The following is a 25,675-nucleotide window of genomic DNA, read 5'->3' on the forward strand; positions in this document are numbered from 1 at the left end:
TCACGAAGGCTTGGTGCAACCGGACACCAACCTCGCATGCGCTGGAAGCTGAACGCCAACATTGCTCTTTCACGACTGCACATCTGGCATACACGTTACCGCGACACGATTAATTGGACTACGACGACCTTCACGCTACGCATAGCCGCATTGACGCACCCGTGACCTCCCGGAACGCAGCGTTATCTCTGGTCGTGTTCCGAGATTCCCCACACGCGACGCCTGCTCCACCCCCGAGTACGCGGGCTGCATAGCCCTCTCAACCATCACCATGATACAGGGCACGCGTCGCTGGCTCAGGCGCAACCGCACAAACTTTGCCATCGGCGCCGGAGTGCTCGGCGCGGGTTACCTGGCGGGGCAGTATGTCCTGGGCAAGCTCGGGGAGGCGAGGCAGCGCATGAGCGATGATCGCATCGCCAAAGAGAAGTCCGCCTACACCGTGTCCATCACATGACATGCTCTAACGACAATGCAGTCTACGCCGCCGCTTCGAGCAGAACCAGGAAGACTGCACCTTCACCGTCCTCGCCATCCTGCCCACCGCGACCGAGAACATACTGGACGCCATTCCCGTCGAACAGGTGCTGGAAGAGCTGCAGAGACAAAAGGCAGAGCGCCTGTCGCGGAGTGTCGGACCCAGCGAGATTGCCAGTTCAGCGCCCCCGAGTGTAGCAGACACGACCGAGGATGACGCTCGGAGCTCGAGTCTCCAGACGGATAGCTTCATCCATGCCAGCCAGATCGCTACTGAGGGTGACAGCAGCACGGGCCCTACCGATGCCATCCCAGAGGTCAGGGAGGATAGGAAGAGCAAGAAGAGCAAGGCGCAGCTCTGGAGCGAGATGAAGATCAGCTGTGAGTACCGTCATGTTGGCTTTGAGACTTGACATACTGACGCGACCAGCCATAACACGCGCCTTCACCCTTATCTACACCCTCTCTCTCCTCACGCTTCTTACGCGTATTCAACTAAACCTTCTTGGCCGCCGAAACTACCTCGCCTCCGTCGTGTCGTTAGCCGCGCCGCAGTCGACAACCGAAGGCGCAAGGATCAACTTGGAGAACAACGACGACGACAACTTCGAGCAAGCATATGGCAACGACTTCGAGACGAACCGCAGATACCTCAGCTTGAGCTGGTGGCTGTTACACAAGGGATGCATAGAGCTTATCGAGAAGGTACGGACCGCAGTCAAGGACGTCTTCGGCCTTGTGAACCCCAGAGAAGAGATGACTCTGGAGAGACTGTCCGAACTTACCCTCGAAGTGCGCAAGAGGGTCGAAGGTGCAACAGAGGAAGAGCGAAGGTAGGAACCCATCTCATCTCAAATGACACCCGCTAACCCCTCATAGAACATGCAAGTGGCTCACCTTCCTCCTCCCACCGCAAGACCAGGAAGACTACGTCCTCCGCGAATCCGGCATGACTTCATCCTCCGAGTCCACATCGCCCACAACAACAACCTCCCTCCGCCGCCTTATCGACGAAACCTCTGACCTCATCGACTCGCCTGCCTTCACACATGTACTCACACAGCTCCTCGACGCTGCCTTCTCCCACCTCGTCGACGTCAAGATTTCACAGCTCTCCTACAAGATCCCGCCCATCTCTGATAATCACGCTCGTGTGCAGGAGATTGTTGGACACGACATCAAGGCCAAGGTCGCGAACAGCTTAGCCGTATTCTGCAGACAAGCGCACAGCATCGGTACCGGAGCCAACAATGAGTACCTAGCTGCTATCGAAGCTGTTGGTGGTCTTGAGGCGTTCGCTGCTGTCGTCTACTCCAGCAATTTCGAGTACGAAAGCCCAGAGGCTGCTGCTGCGTTGAGTCAATCTGCTCCTGCTCCTGTCGAGCTAACAGCGCCGAGCGTGGTGCCTGAGGTTGCAGCTTTACAGGATGCACAGGAGGTCAAGTCAGACGATCCGTTCGAGAGTGCCTGGGGCAAGGCGCTGGCGAAAGAGGATGGGAAGCAGTTTTAGGGGATTGTACGATTGGTGTACGTAGGAGTGGCTGTCGCGACGTAGGATTCTTGAGATACCCGTAATTTGAACCTGTAACATCAAATTTCCATCTTTCTCATTCCGCATCAGATTGTGTATATCCTAATACTGATAACAAGCGTTGTGCCTTCCGGCCTCGGATTGTTGAGTCGTGACGTCAGAGCCATAGTGGGACCTGTGAACACCTCTCAACCACATGTACCTTTCAATATCCCTGCCGGTATCCCCCTGAACCACCAATACCAACAAAAGCTCCGAGTCGCAGAACACTCCGGTACTCACAATGGCAGACCAACAAACTGCCCCTCAAAGCAAAAACGCCTACGTAACCCTCCTCACCCGTCCAAGCTACCTAGCCGGCGCAATCCTCCTCGCCTACACCCTGCACAAACACTCCCCCTCCACCCCGCTCATAATAACCTACACACCGGAGACCTTACCAGAAACCTGCATCAACGCCTTCAAAGCCGAAGCCGCTTACTCAAACATCATCCTCCACCCCGTGGAACACCTCCGCCTGCCAGAAGATGGAACCGAACACGGCATGGTCGCCGAGCGCTTCATCGATACATGGACGAAACTGCGTGTTTTCGATCTGTGGGATATGCCTGGAGGGGGGTTTGAGAGGATATGTTGGTTAGATGCTGATATGATGATCTTCTCGAACCCTTCGCCCTTGATCTTCAACGAAGAAAACGACGAGTATTTGAATGGAGGGAATGGCATGCGTACAATGGCCGTACACACCTGCGTCTGCAACCTCGACCACGACTCCTGGGCCCCCGCGGAATGGAACCCGCAGAACTGCGCGATTGCCAAACTCACCGCACCGGATCAGCTAGCAGAGGTTAATCCGGAACCGTACACATTGTCCAACTTCAACTCTGGCACTTTTCTCTATCGGCCTAGCAGGGAACTGTCTTCCTTCGTGCTGGCCAAGTTCGAGGAATTGGGCAATACCAAACTCCGCGCTATGAAATTCCCCGATCAGGATTTCCTCAACGAAGCCTTCGATGGGCGCTGGAGCAGTTTGAGCTGGAAAACGAATGCGCTCAAGACGTGGCGGTACTGGCATGAGAATATCTGGCGCGACGACCAGGTCGCTGTGCTGCACTATATCGTGGATAAGCCGTGGGTGGCACGGCTGGACGGAGATGGTAAAGCGGGATACTTGGGTAAAGACGGGGTGACGCATGGGTGGTGGTGGGATGAGTTTGACACGTGGAAGAAGCAGAGGGAGGGTCAAGGTGAAAAGGATTTGCTGCAGATTGTGGGAAAGTATGCGGCGAGGGAGGATGGGGTGGTGGATGAAGAGATGAGGGCTGTTGGGGGTGGGGCGCAGGATTTTGCGAAGAAGTGGCCTGCTAAGAATGGGGAGGGCGCTGATGCAGGGGACGAGAAGAAGGAGGCGAAGAGCAATGAACCGCAGTTGTCGGCCGAGGCACAGGAGAAGGCGGAGCAGTTTGGCAAGGTTGAGGCGTCGCAGGGGAAGATGTTGGGGGAGAGGGGGCATGGGCGTGTTCTTAGGGGTGGGAGGGGATTTGGTGGAAGGGGTAGGGGTGAGGGGTGGAGTGTTATGCAGGATTGAGGGCGGTGTAGACGGTAGAATGAGGTGTTAGGACGTGTGGTAGACGGATGTAAAAGTATTAAGGATAGACGGGCGGGAGAGATTCAACATAGTCTAAGCAGAAAAGTGAGAGATAAAAATATACTGGAGTCGTCAACACTGACACGAGGAAGCTAGAGCACGTGCTGATATAGTCTTGTATCACTTCTCGCATACATACTCTAGATCAATCATATATATCCCTACTATCATCCCATATGTCAGAACTCCGACTGCTATCATTCAATCCCATATCAATAATGTAAACGCAAGCTTTTAGATCGATCTCCTGCCTCCGCTCATCTCCATAGTCAAACCCCATCCGATCAAACGACCTCGGAATTCCTCCTCCCATCCCACATAATCCATCCAAATCATAATCCCCTACATAAGATCAATCAGATTCACACCCTCATCCTCGTACTTGATGATGGGACGACCAGTCTCCTTGGCAACAGGCGACGCAACGTTGTTAGCGAGAACAATGTGTCCGTTGTGTGTGAGTGAGGGGCCGCGGAGTTCAGCGGCGAAAGTCGGGCGGGGAGGAAGCATTTTGTTGACTGGTTCTTCGCGCCTGTGGATCATGGCGCTGTTAGTATGGCCGTTGATGCCGTTGGTGTGATTGCTGTTGAGGCCGTTGGTGTGGCCGTTGACCTTGCCATCCGTCCTCGGAGTCTCCTCAGCAGCTTCGATCCTCTTATCAGGTACGGGGGTTGCTTTCTCAGCAACGATCTGCTTCTGACTAACAGCCTTCGCAGTCGTTTGGTTGCTGTTCTCAGTTTCCATGCGACCGAGGAGGGAACCGATGGTGTAGAGGTTATGCGGATGATTGGCATCATACAGGAAGTCCAACTCCGGATCATCCCTCGCGATAAGACCCTGGCGCACTTTACTCAGCGTAACCTGCGTACGATGACACGCCCCATAGCCCTCGAGAAATCCGCGCTGGTGCGACTCCTGGAGTGCTTCTTTACGGCCCGCCTCTTTGCCCGCACCAAACCCGTCGTTGTACGCCTCTTCCGCAACCTCATCAGCCTTCTCATGGGTAATGGAGTTGTCGGCGAATTCAGCTTCGAGTTGCTCGCGGGCAATAGCTTTCCAGTTCTGCTCGCGCATCTGTTGGGCCGTTTCGCGGAGACGGAGGGCTTCGATCTTGATGTTCAACTTTCCGTTCATATCAGCCATGGTTTTCTGCGCATGGAGTTCGGCTTCGCGACGCGCATGTTCCATCTGCACGGCACTCATCGGTCTATCGCCGTTCTCTTCCAGCGCGTACATGAGCTGTTTCTGGCCTTCGGTGAGGTAGACTTCTAGCTGCGTAATTTTCTGCTCGCGTTCATCTAGGTCGCGCTCTCGGGCTTCGACTTTGGACTTGAGCGTCAGGGTTGTGGCTTGGTCGCGGAGGAGGTTCGTCAGCATAACGGATGAGGCTGCTTCGACCTTTTGTTGCTGCTCAGCTTCGATAGACTTGCGGAGACGCACGCCCTTGTTGCGCTCGGCATCGAGTTCGTTCTTCAGCTTCATGACTTGTGCGTTCATACGGACGATTTGCTCGCGATCGCCGTGGTCGCCTCCTCGGGATCCGTGGGAATTGAAGTGGGAGCGAGGGGCGCGCGGAGCATCGTTGAATCGATTGGCCTCGTTTGGCGACATCATGTGCTGTATATGTTAGTTTTGCATACATTCAAAGGCTTATAGAGCTGCTTACCCTCGGGTCTGGAAGGCCGAAAAGGCGGGATGGAGGGGACTGGAAGTCAGGACGCATGTGTGGAGGTAAACTATGAGCTGGCCTTGAAGGCTTCGGCGCCTCAATGTTCGCGTCTCTGTCGGTCTTGCAGTCGCTGTCCTCGGTTCCGGTGTCAACGTCGGTTTTGGTGGTCTCCACATGCAGTCCAGGGGGCGATGCCATAGGAGCTTCCTTCTTGGCGAGTGGAGATTCTTTTCTTTACATTAGCAGATAACTTTCGTGATAGTAGTGAGGCATACCAAGCTTCGACTCCGCCTTCTCGTCAATTTGCTCTTGTTGCTCTTGCACAGTCACAGAGCTCGCTCCGACTGCGCCTTCAAGGTCTTGCTCTATGATCTCTCCATCTTCAAGAGAGGCAACACTCTTGTTGTCTTCCGCAATAAGCTTGGGTGAGGGGAAGGGGGAACCAAGAGTCGTGGTCTTGACATCTGTCGAATCTTCGATAGCGACTTGGTCTTGGGTACCATTTGGCTTCTCGATCTCAGACGCAGAGGCCTTAGACACTACAGGTGAAGGATCAAAGTCCAACTTGTTCTCTTCACTATGGATCTCTTCATCGTGTGTCTCTGTATGCGCAGCGGCTGTCTTGATGTCTGAGGGCGACGCGACGTCTAGATCAGTGGCCTGGTCGCTCGAAGTCGTCATGTTGGCGGCTATCTGCTGATGCGGTTGCTCGGACTGTTAGTACTCAATGGCTTGTTGTAATTGAGTGTCGAGATAAACGGTGCCGCTGTTGTGGGACTGGCTCAAGGAGTGATCGAGTAAGTAAGGTCAATGAGGTGGTGTCGACACGATGCCTGATCAAGGTGGAGGATAGAGAAGTGTAAGTATAGAGGAGTATCAAACTTATATGGATATAGATTGCCTGGTGAGGGGCGCTAGTACGTGAAGGTCTATGGCCGCAATGGCCACCACTCAGGTAAGTAAAGGCCAGATCACGTCGTCAGATCGACGGCGGTGCTATGGATGTAGGCCCACATAAGCTGTCCCAATGAATGTCCGTATGCGCGTCGCGCAACGTCACCGGAGCTTGGCTACTAGGAGGACATTGGCTAATATAACCCGATGTTTGCGTTTGACAGTGTCGTTTGATGCTTTCCAGTACGCATGTCGCGTCTTTCGGTACCTGATGTTGTCACCGACTATCGTGTTCTCAACGATTTACAGTACGCAAAGCGTATAGCCATTTGACAACTTCTACCTGAAGGCTTCGTGGACCCAGTACCGCTCTAATACTTGCTCATAACGCACACCAATGTCAAGGAACGTCCTCGTAGTTTTGGGCGCCGCAGACAACTCGAACTCAGCTTGGAAACTCACGTCTTCCAAGCTCAGATCAGATATCCTGCATTCCGCGATGAAATCCCGCAGGACAGTCGATTTATCCAAGCTCTTGTATCCCACCCGATATCGGCTTTCAACCCCAATCAGCATCGTGAAGCTTGTGAGGGATGGCGATAGCAGCTCGGCTATTGGGGGGGCGTTCCTCGAAAAATCAGCGTACGGAGCAGAAGCACCGAGCAAGCAGTTCTGAGATATAACCAACTTGCTCAAACGTTTGAATGGTCGAAGAGTGCCGAGAGGTTTGAGCGGTACCATCTCTACGTAATCTTCGTCCAAATCAGAGTCCGAGGCCTCCTCCTCTGATCGGAATATGATTTCACGAAGATCAAAATGTAGGGATTCAAGCGTGTCCGCGTGACGTAAAAGGCTGGCGTACAGGTCGGATGGCGACCCTTCAAAATCCTCCATAGGCATCCATGTACAAACAACATGTCTTAAGCCTTCACATGCTGATAGAATACTGGCCATCGCCTCTATCTCGAGGCGACATGAGGCGATTTCGAGGCGCTGCAGCGTTTTCCATGAGCCAAGCTGAGGCATCGATGCTGGCGATCGTGCCACGACGCTACGCGCTCGAAAGTCAGTGAGCATGGGCGCCGTCGATACCACGGAACAAATTTGATCAAACGAGATGGTTTCGGCGTTGAGTCCGTAGTGTTGGAGAGTCGTATTGACGCACAATGTTTGAAGCTTGCTAAAAACATGTTGGGCTCCTGGGTTCGGCGTAGCCGAAAGCGTTGTTTCCCGTCCAGGGACAAAGTGTCTCCAGAAGGATCGGTCTTTGTCTTCTATATTCTCGATGGACAAGTGTTGTAGGTTGATCGCCTGTTTGACAACGTCGGCTATCATGGTAAGGTAATGTTGTGCAATGGTGTGCGGGGGTGTGCTGTCGTTCTGGCATTTCTTGTCCATGCGTCGAACCTCCACGTACTTCAGATACTTGTTAAGTTCCTCACCCGAGTCAGAGGAGCCTAAGATTCTTTCGCGAAACAGCTGGAGAGGTTCGGTGCCATGCTCGGTGGCGGTCCCTATGAACGAGGCGTACAGGATTGGGGTAGCCATTCGCCTTAGCCAACGAGATGTCAGACAGAGACTGTACAAGGCCAGCCTGCGGATATGATTGTCGGATTGACGATTTGCCTCTATCGCCACGTTTTTCTGGTGTTCGGTGAACCTGAATAGCGTGTCGTAAGAGCGAATGGCGTCGAGATGTGTGATTATCTCCTGCACCAGCTCATCTGGTAAGCCCTCAAGCGACGTGTTTTTGGAACTCATGGTCGATCAGTGTATTTGGCTGCTTGAAGTGCGTGTGAATGAGTGAATGCGATGAAATTGAGGTTTGTTGTTGCATGAGCGCAGAGATAAAGGGCGTCGTGGAAGTTGACAGGGCGTTAGGCTGCCACGACGCTAACTCATAAGAGGGAAGGTACCTAGTGACTGTTACACACCTAGGCAGGCGCCAGGGAATACCGACAACTCCACATCACGATAGTTACACCTGGGCTGATGTGTACGTTGGCAGGCAAGACTCACAAGATGTTGTTACATTATTATGGGTATATCGCAAGCTCAATCGAATCTTCCAAGCAATTCACACCACTCTCGTCGTCTTCCCCGTCTCGACATCGTAGATCCACCCACTGAACCGAATGTTCTCCTCGATCGCTTTGATCCTGAGCCATTGTATATCCTTCTTGACTTGTATCTCCAGATCGCGGAAAGGCCGGAAGTCGAGGGTCTCCACCTCTCTCGCGGCTATCTCTCCCCTCTTCTTCATAACCACAGCTTTCGCAGTCGGGTTGTCGAATGTGAGCATGCCGCATCCGGTGTGCTTTACGACGATGACTTCTCTTGTACCGAGGAGTTGTTGCGATATGACGATGGAGCGGAACGCGTCGTGTACACAGCCGCCGGCGTTGCGAATTACGTGGGCGGCTCCGAGAGGGATACCAAAGGCGGCAGTTGGATCGATGCGCGCGTCCATACATGTTACTGACGCGTCATGTTAGCGGGAGATGGTTGGAAACGTGGTTGCAGGTGCGTACCGATGGTGTATCTTTGACTGGGTGGTAGTGCTAGATGGCCCTGGTCGAAGGAAGCAGCATACGCCTGGTTCCCGAGCTCGAGATTCCTCTCTCCGTGTGTCGGCATTGTCGGTTTTGGTTATTTTGAGGCGTAAGAGGTTATGATGGGTTTACTGCTGGATGCATCGCCATCCCCTGCGGCCTTATATATCGCCATGTCGCCGTCCTGATTACTACGATACGCGCCGGTTGCTTTTCGCACCTGAGGAAAGTTGCGGCATTGCGGGGGTGAATTTCGCCATGTTACTGGCCTGATACAGTTGGCGTTGATACACGAACGACGTGCGACAGACGTTACCGCAGCTGCACGTCTCCGGCAGAATGGCATCAACCCAAGCGCGGTTTCATTGGTCATCTCGACAAGGATCCTTAGGCCGATCTCAGGCAAAGACGGCAAAGGGTGGGGCAACCCTTCTAGCGTGTCGCATGCGCATCTTCAGGAGTTCCATTAATCCCGATCCTTCATTCTTGCTCCCACAAGGCGTCAATGCTTCTCTCTGTTAAATCTACTCTTTACCCTCTTGGGTTCCATGCTCATGTAATTCGGCATCCTGACTGAATCGCGCACAGGATAGCGTTCGGCCTGACTCAAGATATCCGAGACATGAAGAGAGATGGAGCCGCTCATCAAACCCGGATAGCGGATATACCTTCCAGGAGATAAGAGACGGGTTACCGGACGAACTACTGCACACTTCGAATTGCCGTCGCCGCGAAGCTGGCATCAGGCGCCACTCCCCAATGGCCGGTAGAAGTCTTACAGACCAACACCGAACGGCCAATAGACTGCGCTTCGTAGACGATTATCCGTCGGATAAAGCATATCGAAATCCAGGTATCATTGCAATGGCCATTCTGTATAACGAGATCATTGTCGAAATATCAACACTGGAGGAGCTAGGCCTGGAACGGAATAGCTTCCAAGACCATCACCCCAAGCACAACGCCTGAATCGCCATAGTGCTTCGACCTAAGGAAGACATCTATAAGCCAAGAAGCGTACCAAGTTTCTAGGAAGAAGTCGTCGGATAAGGTAGGACAGAATACCGATAATATTTACAACTCCACTACGCACGCTTCGAGGCTGGCTATGACGCTGCGAGAGCGTCATGCCTTACTAATCATTTCACGACCTCTCTGAGAGCATGCGTTTCAACGGATACATATATTTCCTCTTTACCTCCTACTAGACCCGCTATTTCTCAATCATCAATCCATCATGGCCTTCCCGCAATCCCCAGCCATCGACAGCTCGCGCTGGCACCAACGAATCGCGTCAATCACCACCACATCCAACGAACAGATTCGTCTAAACTACATCGAATGCGCACCAGAACCTTTGAGGAGAAAAAGAGGCGTCATACTTCTCATCCACGGCTTCCCTCAGACATCATACCAATTCCGGCATGTGATCACGCCGCTATCAAAGGCCGGCTATCGCGTCATCGCGCCCGACTATCGTGGCGCCGGACAGTCCTCAAAACCCCTAACGGGTTACCAGAAGACGCAGATGGCGGAGGACTTGCACATCTTGGTTCAAGAGCACTTTGGCATCAAGGACAAGATTAATGTTGTAGGACATGACATCGGTGGGATGATTGCGTTCGCGTATGCATCACGCTATCCCGATGATGTCGCTAGTGTTATTTGGGGTGAATGTCCACTACCTGGTACTTCGTGCTATGAGAATGTCAAAGGCACTCCCGACGTTTTCCACTTTGTCTTTCACCAAGTGCCGGATCTCCCAGAATTCCTGATCGCGGGCAAAGAGCGGGAGTATCTCAAGCACTTCTTCGATAAGATCTCGTATAACAGTGCGGCCATTTCGCCCGCCGATCTTGAGCATTATGCCCTGGCATATTCGCAACCTGGTGCTATTAGGGCGGGCTTGGAAGTTTATCGTGCGTTTGAGAAGGACTCTGAGGAAAATAGGACTTGGGTTGCTGAATATGGGAAGGTCAAGGTGCCGTCGATGCTTATTAATGGGGAGAAGTTTATGCTGGCGCAGTCTGCGGAGGGTATGGCGAACGAATATCATGAAGGTGCAGAGATGGTGACGATTGAGAAGGCGGCGCATTACATCGCTGAAGAGAACCCTGAGGCATTTGTGAAGGGTGTGTTGGAGTTTGTTGCTAAACACTGAGCGCATTCAGCTCGTAGACAACTATCTAGGTACACCGCATTACGACTTCCACATCGGTTTCATATTGACGTCGTGATGAAGCTTTTAGTAACGAAACGTACACTATTCACTACCGCGAATCCAGCCGCAGACATTCCTAGCGACTACGACGAGTCTAAATCAATGAGCGGGTATTCAACCTCCAAGGGCTGTCTTGGTAGATGGTTCTCGCCTGCAATCCATATTGGCTTAGACCCAAAGTCATACGGTAATCCATTCTCCAACCACGGTCGCTGTGAAAGGCACAGGGTTCCACCAAAATAGACTTCCTTACAAAAGCGAGGGAAATTCGAAGACCCGCCGAGTCGGCTGATGTATATGGCAACAAAGAACTCAGGGTTAAGCTTGTGCCTGCATGCCAGAATTGCAGAGTATAGCCCTTTGTACTCTGGCTCACCTCTCAAAGGCAGCTGTATGCGAAGTCCCGCGTTTGTCATGTCGTAATCTGGCATCAGGTCTAGACAACCAATCAGATTGGGCGGATACCCCCATGGTTCGTAGTTTGCCCCATTGGCGAAGCACGACACACTTGGCGCTAGCATGTCGCCGTTGACTGTCTCCGACTGCCAGGCGAAAAGAGAATGGTCAGTACTTGTCCGCAGGATCTCGAGCTGCAGTCGTCTGAACGCGCTGCTTCTACCCTCTCCGTACAAAGTCGCCATATTGACACCAAAGATGCCCATCAGGGAGTACGCTTCGTCTTCTGGTCTCGTAGTAACTCTTTTCGCCGCCCACGACATCTTCTCCGATACGCCCACGGTACTGATTCTCCCGCGATCTCTTAGAACCTCCTCAGCAATGTTGGAGGCTATGAAAATTTGACGGCACAAATCAGCTTTTGTGCCGATTTTGTTCCAGCTCTTCGTGTAGAAGGTCAGCCTGAGCGGGGCGATTAACTCCTGTAAAGTCCACCCTCTTGAAAACCAAGCTGATCTGGAGAGAATTCGACCAGCTCCGAAAGAGTCGTCGGGCTGTGTTTCATCGAGCTCCACGTCGTCCAAGTATGCAATGCACCACGCTGAATGGGTATAGTAACTGTACATCGAGTTGATGGCTTCTGATAGTTCGGCGCTGGAACTCTTGTCGATGCAGCAAGTATCGCTCCAGACATAGCTCAAGCCGTATACGAGCGCAAGTCGGCACGTCATCTCAAGCTTCGCGTAACCTTTCTTGCTGCGTGCAATGCTGCGGTCCGCAGCTATCATGTCATCGTACAGAACTTCTTGCTCGCGCCATCGGTGTGAAAGGATCGCGTATGGGGGGACGTTGCTTCCTACAAACTCGGCGAACGAGATCTGTAGAGTAGGATTGGGAGTGTCATTGGACACAATATGAAGGAGCCGCATTGGTGTGTGACTAGCGTCGCTAGTAGTTAGATAATAATGATTATTGTGTGGCACACGTTTGTATCATTGACAAGGTCGAGGCTGGGCAAGGGTAAGTGCGACGTGTCTTGTGCCTCTTAGCTAAGCGGTTCGAGCTCATTGGACGCCTATACGAGACCAATGACAAAGACGGATTTCTTCATCGCTTTGTCACAAATTACAAGTGCAGGGCAAAGCACATGTCATCGCTTAAAACATGGGATTACAACAGGATAGCAACATATTCTAATGAGCGAAGCTTAAGGCTCTGAAAAAAGAACGAGACCAATGGCAGGCTCACACGGCACGTACAACATGGAAACATCCCGAATGGATATAGCAATCCCCTTGTAGTCGCGTGAGCACTACGGTACTCTCACGTCAAATTTCCCCGTAGCCTCCGGTTTCGAAAGCACCCAAAGTATCCCCTCATCAACACACTGATCCCAATGCTCAGACGCCTTCAACGCTTTCCCAAACCGCCTATGGCCATGCGGCACGCCCTTGAAAAGCGTAGTAGAAGTGGGCACATTAGCCTCCGACAGCTTCTTCGAAAACAACAGTGCCTCATCACGTAGGGGGTCCAAGCCCGCGATACCAAACACCGTAGGAGGAAAACCCTTGACCTCCTCTTCCGTCGCATTGACAACATTCATCTTCGTGTCTTTGAGATCTACATCCCCAATCTTCAGCAGCTTGGTAAAGAAGTCGATGGTTTTCTTCGGCAAAACCGGTGCATCTTCGTTCTCAACGTAGGATGAGGTTGAGGGGTTAAGTAGCTTGCCTGGCCCTTGGTCGTAGGTGGCTGGGTGGGCGAGCATTGGGATGATTAGGATCTGGCCGGCTATTGTGGGTAGACCTGCGATGTCTTCGCTCTTTCCAAGGTGCTGCTCTAGAGTCAGGGAAGCAGCTAGGTTGCCGCCTGCTGAGATGCCACCGACGACGACTTGAGATGGATCGCCTCCGAGCATGTCGATGTTCTTGTGCAGCCAGACGAATGCGTCATGAGTGTCATTCCAGGCGGTTGGGAAGATGTGTGCTGGTGTATGGCGGTAGTTGACATTCAGCACCAGAGCCCCAGTCTTGATCGCGGTTTGCGCACATAGCGGGTCCTCGCTACTCAGCGATCCTGTCTCATCGTCAGCCAACAGACCTTGATACATCACAAGCCAAACGTGTTACCGAAGATGAAGCCTCCACCGTGGAAGTACAGGTATACAGGAAGCTTCTCGGATGCATCCTTCTTCACAGATCGATAGGTTCGAGCTTCGATGGTTGAGCCATCGCGGGTCGCAATGGCGTAATCTTTGACTTGGACATGGGGAGCAAGAAGTGGCATCACCTCTGCAGAGCGTGTTTCCCTCTCAGTGTTAACAGCATTCCGCAGCACGATTGGATCCAGCGAGATGTCGAAAGTCCGGGCGGGCAGTGTCTTTTCCACTGCCAACCATTCGTCGGATGGTCCGCCGTACTGAGAGAAGTCCATTGTCGATTTGATGAGAAAGATATTGTTGCCTTGAGTGGAAGGCTTGAAGAGATATGTATTCGAGGTGTAGCAAAACTTCGTACGAGCCTAGCATTGACGCGTCAAGTCCCCTTCGTCATATCTGCGCCCGGTCGCTAGCGTCACCCCGCAATGTACCGAGGTCCTCACATGCATGCCACCAACACCATGTTTGCTTTTTTGGAGCTGCTTGTTGTCGGCGCACCATCATTAACTTAGTCGCTTCGACTTTGGAATCCTTGGCTCGGAGATAACTACGTGCGTCTGCTTCTGAACTGAATAAGCCAAATTGTCATCTGCGAACACCAGTCGGAATAACGTCATTTACCTAGGTCGAAGACAATGGCTACAGTGCCGTCTGAACCCCCGTCACGTGGCCTTAAAGGCAAAGTCGCGATTGTAACAGGAGCAGGTTGCGATGGTGATGGAATTGGGAACGGGCGTGCGATATCGATCATGCTGGCCGATGAGGGCTGTCATGTCCTCTGTTTGGATCTGAACATGGAGTGGGCTCAGAAGACAGCGGAAATGGCAGCGTCAAAACCACATCGCGGAAGAGCTATTGCGATTCAGGCCGATGTCACCAAGGCCAACGACTGCGAGGCTGCAGTAGCGAAAGCAATGCAAGAGTTCGGCAAGCTGGACATACTGGTGAATAATGTCGGTGTCAGCGGTGCATTAGGAACGGCGGTTGATGTCGACATGGAAGCTTGGGCGAAAGGACTTGAGATCAATGTGAGCAGTATGGTGCAGATGGCGAAGTACTGCATACCGGCTATGCAGAAGAACGACGGCGAAACGAAAGGCAGCATCGTCAACATGGGTTCCGTCGCTGGACTCAAGGGCGGAACACCGCATCTGTTGTATCCGACCAGCAAAGGCGCGGTGGTGAATATGACAAGGGCGATGGCAGCGCATCATGCACCTGATGGTATCAGGGTGAACTGTGTCTGTCCTGGCGTACGTTCTTCATTCCTACTGCACAACAACAAATTGACATGATATAGATGCTATACACGCCCATGATGTATGCTGGCGGCATGAGCGAAGAAGCCCGAGAAGCGCGAAAGAAAAGAAGCCTGTTGGGTACCGAAGGTAACGGGTGGGACGCAGCATGCGCTGTGAGCTTTCTGAGTTCAGATCATGCAAGATGGATAACGGGTGCGGTGTTGCCTGTCGATGCTGGCGCGACAGCCGCAGTAGGCATCGGTATGCCAAAGAGTGCCAGTGTCAATGGCTAGAGTATGGGGTAGATGGGGTTAGATGGCAGGCAGGAGATGATGAGGTTTGGCGCAAAACGGGAAAGAACCTCGGCACATCGGCACCCGGCGGCTCATTGGCTTGCGCGCGTCACCATTCAGCCTCACAGTCCCGACACCCCTTCGTGTACTTCTTGCAACAACTACACAGCACTACCATCCCCACATGGCATCAGTCGTACACACGTGATGGAAGTCTCGTAGTCTACATGAGGAAGGACCATGTGTGGGGCGGAGGGCTGCCCGATGCGACAGCTATTTGCACCAATCGGAGCCTTTCACAGACATTGAGCCCAGCGGTCCGCTCCTTTAGTCCTTTCTAGTTTCTGCGCTGCACCCCAGATTTCCGCTAGAGATATCTTGGCTTCTCGGAAGTCATGGTGGTCATTCGTGGAAAGTCGGATGATCACAAAATGTAAGTCGTGGACGGAAGAACTGGGGTTGTGGCGTGTACCTTCAATCTTGTTGCGGCTCAAGGCCAAGTGCGATGTCAGATTTCTTATAAGATGGACTATTACGACAAGATTGGGTACCACCAGTCCGGCTGCGAATCTCATCCTCTCTCGTCACCGCCATGAAGTTCCTCCAGTCGCTCAGCACATGTGTGCTCGCACTCTCTTCCCTCGTCAGCGCAGCAAGCTTCAGCAACCCGCTCAAGCAAACGGATGGGTCAGATCCTCACATTGCCTACACCAATGGCTACTACTACATGATGACGACCACATGGACGAACCTGTCGATCACTAGGGCGAAGACGCTTGGAGGCTTGAAGACTGGAGAGACAAAGGTCGTTTGGACTGACACCAACCCTGACAGGTGCTGCAACATGTGGGCACCTGAGCTACACTACCTCGATGGTGCTTGGTACATCTATTATACTGCCGGCCGCAGTGGTACCAATAACTTGGATTACCAGCGCCCTTATGTGCTCAAGGGTGAGAATGTTTCAAATTGTAGATGATGAGTAACCTAACAGTCTTAGGTGGTGCGGACCCATTCGGCACATACACCTACCTCTCCCAACTGACCAACGTCTGGGGTATCGATGGCTCTATCGTTCGTTTCAGCAAATGGGGCAACTACTTCACCTGGTCTTGCTTCTCCGGCGCCCTTCAATCACTTTGCATCGCACCCATGACCTCGCCTGGCAAACTCGGCGCCACCAAGATCCTCTCTACACCCACTGAGTCGTGGGAAACTAACGGTAGTCCTGTCCAAGAAGGTCCAATCGCAATGTACCACGGTGGAAAGACTTACATCGCTTACTCGGCAAGCTTCTGCTGGACACCCAACTACAGCTTGGGCCTTCTCACATGGAACGGCTCGGGCGACCCGGCGCTCAGCGCAAGCTGGAAGAAGAGTGATGGACCTGTATTCACCAATGCCAACGGCAACTACGGGCCAGGTCACAACGGGTATGTTGACCAGTTGATTCCGCGCGATATTCATGCTGACCACGATACAGTTTCTTCACCAGTCCCGACGGTACTGAGATATGGAACGTTTACCATGCGACTGCTATCCAGACTGGCGCCTGCGACGGTAATAGATACACGATGGCGCAGAAGGTCAACTGGAACGCTGATGGAACTCCGAACTTTGGTACTCCAGTCAGGCCAGGTGCCACGATTGCTGGACCTTCTGGAGAGTAGATCGTCGATCGTAGTTGGTCTGCGATGGAACATTTTCCTGTACATATTTCAGGTTGCAAGTGGTTGAGAAGTACTGAAATTTGTTCAATGTCATAATAGTATTCGGGCCAACATCTGCGCAAAGCTCGTGCGTACAGCAAAGCTACCTCGTACCATCATTCGTGTCATACCACATGTTGAGTCGCGACTGGAATGAGTGATCATCGCTGTTACCAGGACAACTCTTCCAAGGATATCTGATTGGCTTCAAGCTTGGATCGAAGTCAGCTCATGTCGCCGCATAAGAGTCGGTGATGGGGGCTGGGGACCGAATCGATAAACTGAGCTGACCGGGCCGGAGCCGAAGGCGCGCCGATCATCTGTCTTGCTGTGCAGGATGCATGCCCTGGTGAAGGTGCAATAAGCTTAATCTGGGAGGCGAGAAAACGAAATGCTGATGTAAGAGTAGATAACGTCGCTGGAACCGTACACAAGATGGCAGGTGAAGGCAGCAGGTGATAGAGTGTCGGATGACGTCGGGGACACACGAGTCATGAAATCTGCAAGGTCCCGCACGTGCTAGCGCGGCCCGCGCCAACATGCGTCAGCTGCACCCCGGACTCCGCTTCTGGCCAACTCTATCACCTCCGCCACCCTCCGCTCTTCTTCTCCTCTTCTTCATCCATCATCACGGTGTCCAGCTGGCTGGCATTATAAGAATCCTCATCAATTACCAGCTTGATACTGTCAGCTCAGCTATTCAATATGGCTGCTGAAAAGACACCGCTCGTCGCGTCAGACGCGTCGGCCGTGCAGCCACGCCACGTGCAACGCCACTCCAAACGTCAAGCTGTGGGAAGGCTGTTTGCCATCGCTGCGACAGCTTCGCTCATACTCTATGGAATTCCGCAGGGTATGTGCCTCGTCACGTGCAACTGATTCGCGACTAATTGATGTCCAGTCGATTATGAGCCGACCGGCGACTATCCACAGGAGAGCGAGGTATGCCTGACTCCAGCTTGTGTGCATGCAGCCTCAGAGATTCTCTACAACCTATCACCTCAGTACAAAGAGCTTGATCCATGCGACAACTTCGAGGAGCTTGTCTGCGGTGGCTGGAGAGACCGCCATGACCTGCGTGCTGACCAGGGTGATGCCTTTACCGGCACTATCATGTCGGAGAACTCAGAGATGCTGCTTCGTCACATCCTCGAGGCTCCTTACCCCAAAGACTCCGAGGTACGCGCAACCCTACTGTCTAGATCAATCCAAACTAACCATTCCGTAGCATTCATCCTTCTCACCCATGCAGTTGAAGTCAGTTGCCAAACCCGCCGATGAGGAGAACTTTGACAAGATGAAAGCGGCTTACGATGCGTGCCTCAACGAAGACAAGATCAAGAGCATTGGTGCTGGGCCTCTGAAGCAGTTCCTTGACGAAATCAAGAAGACGTGCTCTGCCATCGCTTCTGACTCCAACTCGATCAAGGACACTATCCTTCTTCTGGCCAAGTACGGTATCACTGGTCTTGTTTCAACTGGCACCGGTGCCGACGACACCGACCCCGACACTGTTGTCGTGTCTGTTGGTGCCCCGTACGAATTTGGACTACCTTCAAAGGAGCGCTACGAAGATGAGAAACTCGTTGAGAAATATCGTGGTGTCGCTGTTGACGTCCTTAGCGCGTTGTACCCCGACCAGGACAAGGCCGTGTTTGCGGGTATCATTGACCTCGAAAAGAAACTCGCAGCAGCATCTCCAAGCGAAGAAGACCGCTATGATGTCACGAAGTCTTACAACCCATTCTCGATCGACGATGCGGCTGCGATCGCTCCAGAAATCGAGCTGAAAGCCCTTCTCGCAGGCCAGGCCCCAGAAGGCAGCGATATCAAGCGTGTCATTGTTACGACCCCGGACTATCTGAAGGAGTTGTCAGCAATCCTCGCAGCTACACCCGAGGATGTTCTCCAGGCTCACTTCATCTGGACGGCCGTTCAATCTCTGTCTGCTTATGTTGATGCGGAGGCCGTCAAGCCTTACCGTCAGTTTGTCAACGTGCTCGCAGGCAAAGACCCTGACTCTTCCCCCGAGCGATGGCGATCATGCGTCAACCACGTCGACAACGGATTGGGATGGATCTTGAGCCGCTTCTTCGTAGAGAAAGCCTTCTCCGCCGAGGCCAAGGAGTTCGGCGATACCATCGTCACAGACATCAAGACCGAATTCACTAAGAAACTGAACGCTGCAGAATGGATGGACAAGGATACTGCGAAGAAGGCCGTCGAGAAGGTGCACAACATCGTCCAGAAAATCGGCTACCCCACCAAGAGCCCGAACATCATGGACCCGCCTACGCTTGAGGAGTACTACGAGAGCGTCAACGTTTCATCAGACGCATTCTTCGCCAACGCGCTCGCCATGCGCCGCTTTGAGGTCAAGAAAGAATGGTCTGCGTTTGGAAAGCCCGTGGATCGCGACCAGTGGGACATGTCTGTTCCGACAGTGAACGCATACTACAACCCTCCCGGTAACGAGATCGTCTTCCCTGCCGGCATCATGCAGTTCCCAGTCTTCGACGTCAATGTACCCGCGTACATGTCGTACGGTGCTTTCGGCTCCGTTGCTGGTCACGAACTCAGTCACGCTTTCGACAGCACTGGTCGCCACTATGACCAGAACGGCAACCTCACCGACTGGTGGTCCAACTCAACAGTAGAGGCCTTCGAGCAGAAGGTCAAGTGCTTTGTTGACCAATACTCCAACTTTACCGTTCCAGGCCCCGACGACAAGCCTCTGCACGTCAACGGCAAGCTCACTCTTGGTGAGAACATTGCCGATGCCGGTGGTGTCTCCGCGTCTTTCCAGGCTTGGAAGCGTCGCTCCGCTGAGACGCCAAACCAGAATCTGCCTGGCCTAGACCACTTCTCGCAAGAGCAGATGTTCTTCGTTAGCTACAGCAACTGGTGGTGTGGCAAGACCCGCAAGGATACTGCCATCGACCGTGTGTACACCGATCCCCATGCACCTAAGTGGGCACGTATTCTGGGTACCATGGCAAACTCGAGGGAGTTCAGGGAGAGCTTCCAGTGCAAGGTGAAGGAGCCTACTTGCCAGCTTTGGTAGATGGTGGCGGTTTGGGATGCATTGGCTTGTACTTGCCACTATACTTCCGACATTATAGTAGGTTGCTGGCACATTGAAATAATATGATGCCACATCGTGCTTGATATTTACTAAACTATATATGCCATCTACGATGCAGTATCATGCCTGCAGAACCAGCTCATACTTGCCCGGCTTAAGCGCTGTTCTCATCCCCTTCCTCTCTACTTCATATCCACCCTCACCAAGTCTCCTCACAATGACGCTACTCTCTTCTCTCGGCAACAGCAAATACCCCGTCGTACTAGTAGGCACACTAACCTCCATCTTCACCTCCTCACCACCACCGTTAGCAACCTTCCTCTCATACCTAACCTCAATCCCCCCATACGGACACTCCACCCTCCCCTCCACCACCCCAAACTCACTCCCCAACGGCGGCCTAACCCTCCACGTCCTATACGCCTCCGTCTCCGCCTTCACCCCCAGCACGCCCTCATAGAACCACTCATATATCGTGCCTAACATATCATGACACTTGCTCCTACAATTATCCTGCCAGAACTCATTCAACGTCGTTTCGCCCCGGCGTATAAACCGTAAATAACTTGGATGTTCTTCCTGTCGCGCCATTTCCAGGATTATATCTGGTCGGTTTAAGTCGGAGAGCGTGTTGAGGAGGTATTTCAGGCCGATCTCGCCGGCTTGGATGCGGTTTCCTGCGGAGGCGCAGTCGGCGAGGAAGGCGGTTTGGATGTCAGTGGTTTGGGCGGTGGGGACGAGGTCGAATTGGAGGGCGAAGGCTTGGGCGACCATGTTGCGGTCGTGGGTTGGGGGGTTGTCGCGGGATGTGTAGAAGGCGTAGGGGTACTCTTTCTTATCTGTGATGAGAAGCCGCTCGTTGTACACGCGGTAGATGCGGTCGGCCCATTCGCGGAATCGCTGCTCGGCATCTGGTTTACCCAGTTCGTGGGCCATGCGCTGGATGTTGCGGAGGCAGCGGTAGTAGATGGCTGTTTCGATGTTGGCTTGGTTGTTGCCGAAGGCGATGTCGCGGCCCCAGTCGCCTAGGCCGTGTTCGATGAGTCCGCCGTCGCGTTCTTTGGTCTTTATGTATTCCATGTAGCGGACGCAGGGGTCGAATAGCTTTTCGAAAACGTGGGTGGAGTCGTAGTAGAAGCGTAGGATCTCTGGGAGTAAGGCGACGGCGCCGCCCCAGGTGATTGTGTCATGTAGGGGGCCGCACATGTATCTGATCTCGGGTGCCATTGTGGGACAAAGACCGTTTGGCTCCTGCGCGTCGACTATGTCATCGAGTATCTTGGAGTAGAGTGACTCCATGTCACGGATGTACTGCGTGGCTGGTGCGAGAAGGTGCGTTACTTCGAGCCAGCCGAACTTCTCTAGTTGAGGGCAGTCAGTGTGGTAGCTGAAGAGGTTGCTGACGAAAGACCAGTAGCACATGTTGATGAGCTGATTGACATCTTCCTTATCCGTCTTTACGTAGCCGAGACGACGTGCGGCAGACGATACATGCCTGCTCACCAATGAGTGCACGACTGGTAGCCCTTGGCCCTCCTTTAGCGAGACACCTTCGACTTGGATGTAGCGTGCACTTGTGAAGCAGAAGTCTGGCTCCCATGTTTCGACTCCCGTGCCAGCGAGAGTGAACTTGCAGAACACGCCCGTCTCGAACTGCTTGAAGAGTGGATCGGGCATGAGTACCTTGCCATCCTCACCAATCGTCTCAGAGAAACGGACGATGACTTCCGAGCCTGCCGGACCGCCGACTTGTATCTTAACCATGGTCGTCATATTCTGGCCGAAGTCGAACATCACAACACCTGGCTCGACCGTCTTGGTCGATCGCGGTTCGAAGGTCTCATGCAACGCGACGGGTGGTTGACTTTGGTACTTCAACTTCCCCCTCGGGCCTGTCACCGGCGTCGCAGGCTTCCACTGTTCGTCCTCTTGGAATACCGGCGCATCCCAACCGGTAGGATAGGCGCGCAAGTCTTTGGTCTCGGAAGAGTAGATATTTGCTAGTGTGGTCGCACTCTTACAGATACTCCAATCTGGGCCTGTAGTAATGACCTCGTGGCTACGATCGGGGTAGAACAGATGTAGCTCCATGAAGAAGCAAAGCTCATTGCCATATCGAACGTATGTGTTGTCTTCGTAGCATGGCCAGAAGAAACGGTCGTCGCCCTGGTCACCCGCGTAGAAGCCATTGCCGATATGGGCGCCAAGCACATTCTCGCCCTGTGTCAATATCTTGGACAAGTCATATGCAACAAACTGCACGGTGCGATGGTAGTTCGTCCAGCCAGGATCTAGGACATGTCCATTCGCCGCTGCGGGATCGCCATTACAGACGAAGTTGAAATGGCCAAGACCCGATGCGAACGCAATGGCACGAGACGGCTCCCGGTCGAGATGAAGCGCCTTGCGTACATATAGTGGCTTGTCTCCGTTGTCCCCGATCCAGACGCCCTTCCATCGATTCGGCTCATCTTCAAACCATGTACGGAAGATGAGGCTGGTATGTGGCATGTAGGTCTGGTTCATGCTGTATGGTGGCAGCAGCCCAGAACTTCTAGGGTATGCAGTGAAGAACTCGTTTGCTTTGCCCACCGTGACAGTACCATCAGAGTCCCATACTGTGACTCTCCAGTAGTGGAAGGTTGCCGATTCGAAACCTCCGTCAGGTGCACAGAGTATGTTGCGTTGCCTATCGCTTTCCACCTTTCCAGAGTTCCATACCATCTTATCCCATAATCCTGGTGTCGTGAAGACTTCAACTCGATATGCTATCTGGCGACTGTCTTCGCGATCTGAATGGAGAACCCAAAAGAAGCGGATTTTGTCTGTGTCGATGCCGAGCGCCTCGTGGAAGCCGTGTATTCCACATCGCGTGACTTCTAGGACCATACTGAGCGATTGCAGAATTGAGATGGCTTGCGTTCGTAAGGTTGGCTTGCTTGAGCAACCACAATGTCGTGCAGCATATGTTATCGGAAAGGTGGAGGGTTGGTGGCTGTTACTGCGAGAGGGTTCAACTAATCATTTACATCTTCAACCCATCAGTCAAAGTACGCGTCGTGACAAGATGCTGCGAATTTCGGGTGAATTGGCTGCGAGACTACCGAACGATAGCCTGTTAGGCGTGACATCAGTGTTTGGCTGGCTCTTGTCCCGACGTGGTCCCGAAGTGGAGACGCGCCTTCGGCAATCTGATTCGATGCCGAGCGCGAATGCGGGGACCCCACCAAGACATTGCAGCTTGGCCTACAGATCTATCTGAACTCCCGACTCGTGGCGCAGGGCCTTGTCGTTCTTCGTGATCTTTTCCCGAGGACTCGACTATCGGAGAGCACGCCCTCTAGTATCGTTACGAAAGCTACCTAGGTAGACAAAGTGATTGTGTGCCACAACATTTGTTCTGTGCTGTGGAAGCCGAGGCATTGATGGAGCCATGTACGAAGTAGAATCATTTGTTAGCTAGGATATTCTGCAAGATACGTGCTGTTGTTCCATGTAGCCCGAGCTTTCGCAACGGTCGTAAAACATGACAAGCATTCCAAGCCCCTTGTACAGTCTTCATGATCCGTGCATGGACACATGCGCGTGTCAGCCAATGCTGGCTTCGGGGCAGTAGAGTCCGGGGTAACAAGGGACGCGAAATGGAACGACAGTCCGTTGATACATAAGCCGTGGTGTCGCATGGCGATAGATCCACTTCCCCACACACTATCTCACATCATCGCCCAAGATGGGAGTCGCTGTCACGGTCTTTAGCGCAATTTTTCTGGCGACTGGAGGTAGGATTTCCACCTGGCAAGCGCACCAACTCCCAAAATCTGTACTGATTCAAACATAGGTTTTCTTTTCGGTTATGATTCTGGTATCATCACCTCGACCATCGCCCTTCCTACCTTCAAAGAGTACTTCAACGACCCTTCGGACGATGTTGTTGGTGGCATTGTGTCCGCCTTTCAAGGTGGTGCCATCGCCGGGGCCATCTTCAACATGCTGTTCGCGGATATGCTAGGCCGACGCTGGACTATCTTTGTAGGAGCGGTCATCTCCATCTTAGGCAGTTCTCTTCAAGCAGGGGCTGTGAACATGGCTATGCTCATCATCGGTCGCTTCATTGGCGGAGTCGCAGTAGGTCAGCTCACTTCGACCATCCCTATGTACGCTGGCGAGCTGTCCGAGGCGAAGTATCGTGGTACTCTCTCTGGCTTGCTGCAGTGGATGCTGAGCTGGGGATTCTTTGTCGCTCAATGGCTCGGTTATGGCTGCTCTTTCAACAGCACTCAGTTCTCATGTAAGTCGACCTAGACACGAGTCGCTGCCTTTCCATCCTAACATGTCTCAGGGCGCTTTCCTCTCGCATTCCAGAATGTACCTGGTCTCGTCTTGCTTGCAGGCATTTTCTTCCTGCAGGAGTCTCCTCGTTGGCTCATGGAAAAAGATCGACATGAAGACGCCATGGCCTCGCTCAACAAGCTCCGAAGAGGCCACGACGCTGAGACAATTGATCTAGAATTCCGCGAAATCCGTGATGTCATCATCGCAGACCGCGCTCTGGGAAATATCAGTTGGCTCTCGATCATTACGAAAACCTCTTGGCGCAAGCGTCTCTTGCTCGGTTGTGGTGTGCAAGCATTCGGTCCGCTTTCCGGCATCAACGTTATCAACTACTACGGCCCGCGTATCTATGAGATCCTCGGGATATCGACACAAGAGTCGCTCATGATCATTGGTATCAGCGGTGCTCTCTCGATCGTGTGGTGTACCATCGGACTAGCACTAGTCGACAAGTTTGGACGTATCAAGCCCCTTCTCATATCAGCAGCGGGTCTAGCGGCTGCTCTTCTCGTCAACGCAGTACAAGGGCAATATTTCGACCCCAACAATGGCGCGCAGCTGCGCAGTATGGTGGCCATGAACTTCCTCTTCTCCTTCTTTTACACACCTCTTGGTATCATCTCTTGGGTTTACCCTGCAGAGATTTTCCCCATCGAATGCCGCGCCCTGGGCAACGCCATCACGACTTTTACAAACTGGGTTGTGAACCTCATCTTCGCCCAGTTCTCCCCTCAAGCACTCAGCACGATTGAGTTCAAGTACTTTTACGTCTTCTTCTGCTTCAACATTGTTGCTTTCTTGTGCTATTGGTTCTTCTATCCGGAGACCAAAGGCAAGACCTTGGAACAGATGGACGAGCTGTTTGGCGATCAATTGGTACCGCATGCATTGCAAGATCCGGCGGCGGCATCGGCGGCTATGGAGAAGGACGAGAAGCTTCATGCGGAGATTGCAGTCGTCTGATCGCGGTTCGGTGCGGCCGGTGCATGCTTTGGGTAGAAGGGGTTTCAGAGGAAAGCTGCAGGTGGCGTTGTTGGAAGGTGAACATGTGATACGTACGCGGCGTCTATAGCGACTTATTACCAGATATACGATCTATAACCTTCCGAAATTGCCATTGCGATGTGTACAGACGGAATGTATGAGCATGTTAGTGCCTCATGAAAGGAACAATAACATTCGGGTTGGCGCAGGCAGGAATCCGCAGGATGTCGATTCCGGACGGCGGAAAGCAGCCGGAGCGAGCTAGTGCGTAAAAGGAAAGGCGCTACGCGTCATCGATTTCAGGAGGTGCACGTGCCAGGGGACTGATCTAATCCATGGATGGACCTTCCCCAGCCCCCAACGTAACTCACACTCTGCATTCAATCGTCGCTATGCGGAGCTTCTTACTCTCCTCCAACAGCTCGAGGTGTTTTTCCATGTCGCCGCGCAACACCGGTTACTCTTCGCCATCCTAGTCATTTGAG

General features: G+C 52.9%; 10 protein-coding genes across 10 annotated transcripts; 6 read left to right on the plus strand and 4 right to left on the minus strand.

The window, feature by feature from the left end:
* Window positions 1-271: 271 nt before the first annotated feature.
* Window positions 272-1,987, plus strand: J4E93_008369 (uncharacterized protein; the record flags this gene model as incomplete). The annotated part of the gene is made up of 4 exons (XM_049346269.1): window positions 272-429; window positions 479-858; window positions 908-1,310; window positions 1,357-1,987. The coding sequence occupies 4 exons, from the start codon at window positions 272-274 to the stop codon at window positions 1,985-1,987; spliced, it is 1,572 nt and encodes a 523-aa protein (XP_049196670.1).
* Window positions 1,988-3,998: 2,011 nt separating this feature from the next.
* J4E93_008370 (uncharacterized protein) lies at window positions 3,999-6,006 on the minus strand (the record flags this gene model as incomplete). Its single annotated transcript, XM_049346270.1, has 3 exons — window positions 3,999-5,273; window positions 5,323-5,552; window positions 5,601-6,006. 3 exons carry the CDS (start codon window positions 6,004-6,006, stop codon window positions 3,999-4,001), a joined length of 1,911 nt encoding a protein of 636 aa, XP_049196671.1.
* Window positions 6,007-8,296: 2,290 nt separating this feature from the next.
* Window positions 8,297-8,856, minus strand: J4E93_008371 (uncharacterized protein; the record flags this gene model as incomplete). Its single annotated transcript, XM_049346271.1, has 2 exons — window positions 8,297-8,697; window positions 8,751-8,856. 2 exons carry the CDS (start codon window positions 8,854-8,856, stop codon window positions 8,297-8,299), a joined length of 507 nt encoding a protein of 168 aa, XP_049196672.1.
* A 1,152-nt stretch (window positions 8,857-10,008) lies between these two features.
* On the plus strand, window positions 10,009-10,932 carry J4E93_008372 (uncharacterized protein; the record flags this gene model as incomplete). The annotated part of the gene is made up of 1 exon (XM_049346272.1): window positions 10,009-10,932. The coding sequence occupies one exon, from the start codon at window positions 10,009-10,011 to the stop codon at window positions 10,930-10,932; it is 924 nt and encodes a 307-aa protein (XP_049196673.1).
* Window positions 10,933-12,700: 1,768 nt separating this feature from the next.
* Window positions 12,701-13,821, minus strand: J4E93_008373 (uncharacterized protein; the record flags this gene model as incomplete). Its single annotated transcript, XM_049346273.1, has 2 exons — window positions 12,701-13,464; window positions 13,518-13,821. 2 exons carry the CDS (start codon window positions 13,819-13,821, stop codon window positions 12,701-12,703), a joined length of 1,068 nt encoding a protein of 355 aa, XP_049196674.1.
* A 474-nt stretch (window positions 13,822-14,295) lies between these two features.
* Window positions 14,296-15,080, plus strand: J4E93_008374 (uncharacterized protein; the record flags this gene model as incomplete). Its single annotated transcript, XM_049346274.1, has 2 exons — window positions 14,296-14,778; window positions 14,847-15,080. The coding sequence occupies 2 exons, from the start codon at window positions 14,296-14,298 to the stop codon at window positions 15,078-15,080; spliced, it is 717 nt and encodes a 238-aa protein (XP_049196675.1).
* Window positions 15,081-15,672: 592 nt separating this feature from the next.
* On the plus strand, window positions 15,673-16,750 carry J4E93_008375 (uncharacterized protein; the record flags this gene model as incomplete). Its single annotated transcript, XM_049346275.1, has 3 exons — window positions 15,673-16,033; window positions 16,081-16,513; window positions 16,564-16,750. The coding sequence occupies 3 exons, from the start codon at window positions 15,673-15,675 to the stop codon at window positions 16,748-16,750; spliced, it is 981 nt and encodes a 326-aa protein (XP_049196676.1).
* Window positions 16,751-17,494: 744 nt separating this feature from the next.
* J4E93_008376 (uncharacterized protein) lies at window positions 17,495-19,853 on the plus strand (the record flags this gene model as incomplete). The annotated part of the gene is made up of 3 exons (XM_049346276.1): window positions 17,495-17,642; window positions 17,691-17,968; window positions 18,018-19,853. 3 exons carry the CDS (start codon window positions 17,495-17,497, stop codon window positions 19,851-19,853), a joined length of 2,262 nt encoding a protein of 753 aa, XP_049196677.1.
* A 141-nt stretch (window positions 19,854-19,994) lies between these two features.
* On the minus strand, window positions 19,995-22,763 carry J4E93_008377 (uncharacterized protein; the record flags this gene model as incomplete). The annotated part of the gene is made up of 1 exon (XM_049346277.1): window positions 19,995-22,763. The coding sequence occupies one exon, from the start codon at window positions 22,761-22,763 to the stop codon at window positions 19,995-19,997; it is 2,769 nt and encodes a 922-aa protein (XP_049196678.1).
* An 841-nt stretch (window positions 22,764-23,604) lies between these two features.
* Window positions 23,605-25,169, plus strand: J4E93_008378 (uncharacterized protein; the record flags this gene model as incomplete). Its single annotated transcript, XM_049346278.1, has 3 exons — window positions 23,605-23,653; window positions 23,713-24,162; window positions 24,214-25,169. 3 exons carry the CDS (start codon window positions 23,605-23,607, stop codon window positions 25,167-25,169), a joined length of 1,455 nt encoding a protein of 484 aa, XP_049196679.1.
* Between the last annotated feature and the right edge of the window lie 506 nt (window positions 25,170-25,675).

The sequence above is a fragment of the Alternaria ventricosa genome (assembly GCF_023758065.1).
Source record: "Alternaria ventricosa strain BMP 2768 chromosome Unknown scaffold_16, whole genome shotgun sequence".
In the NCBI taxonomy this organism is placed as follows: Eukaryota; Fungi; Ascomycota; class Dothideomycetes; order Pleosporales; family Pleosporaceae; genus Alternaria; species Alternaria ventricosa.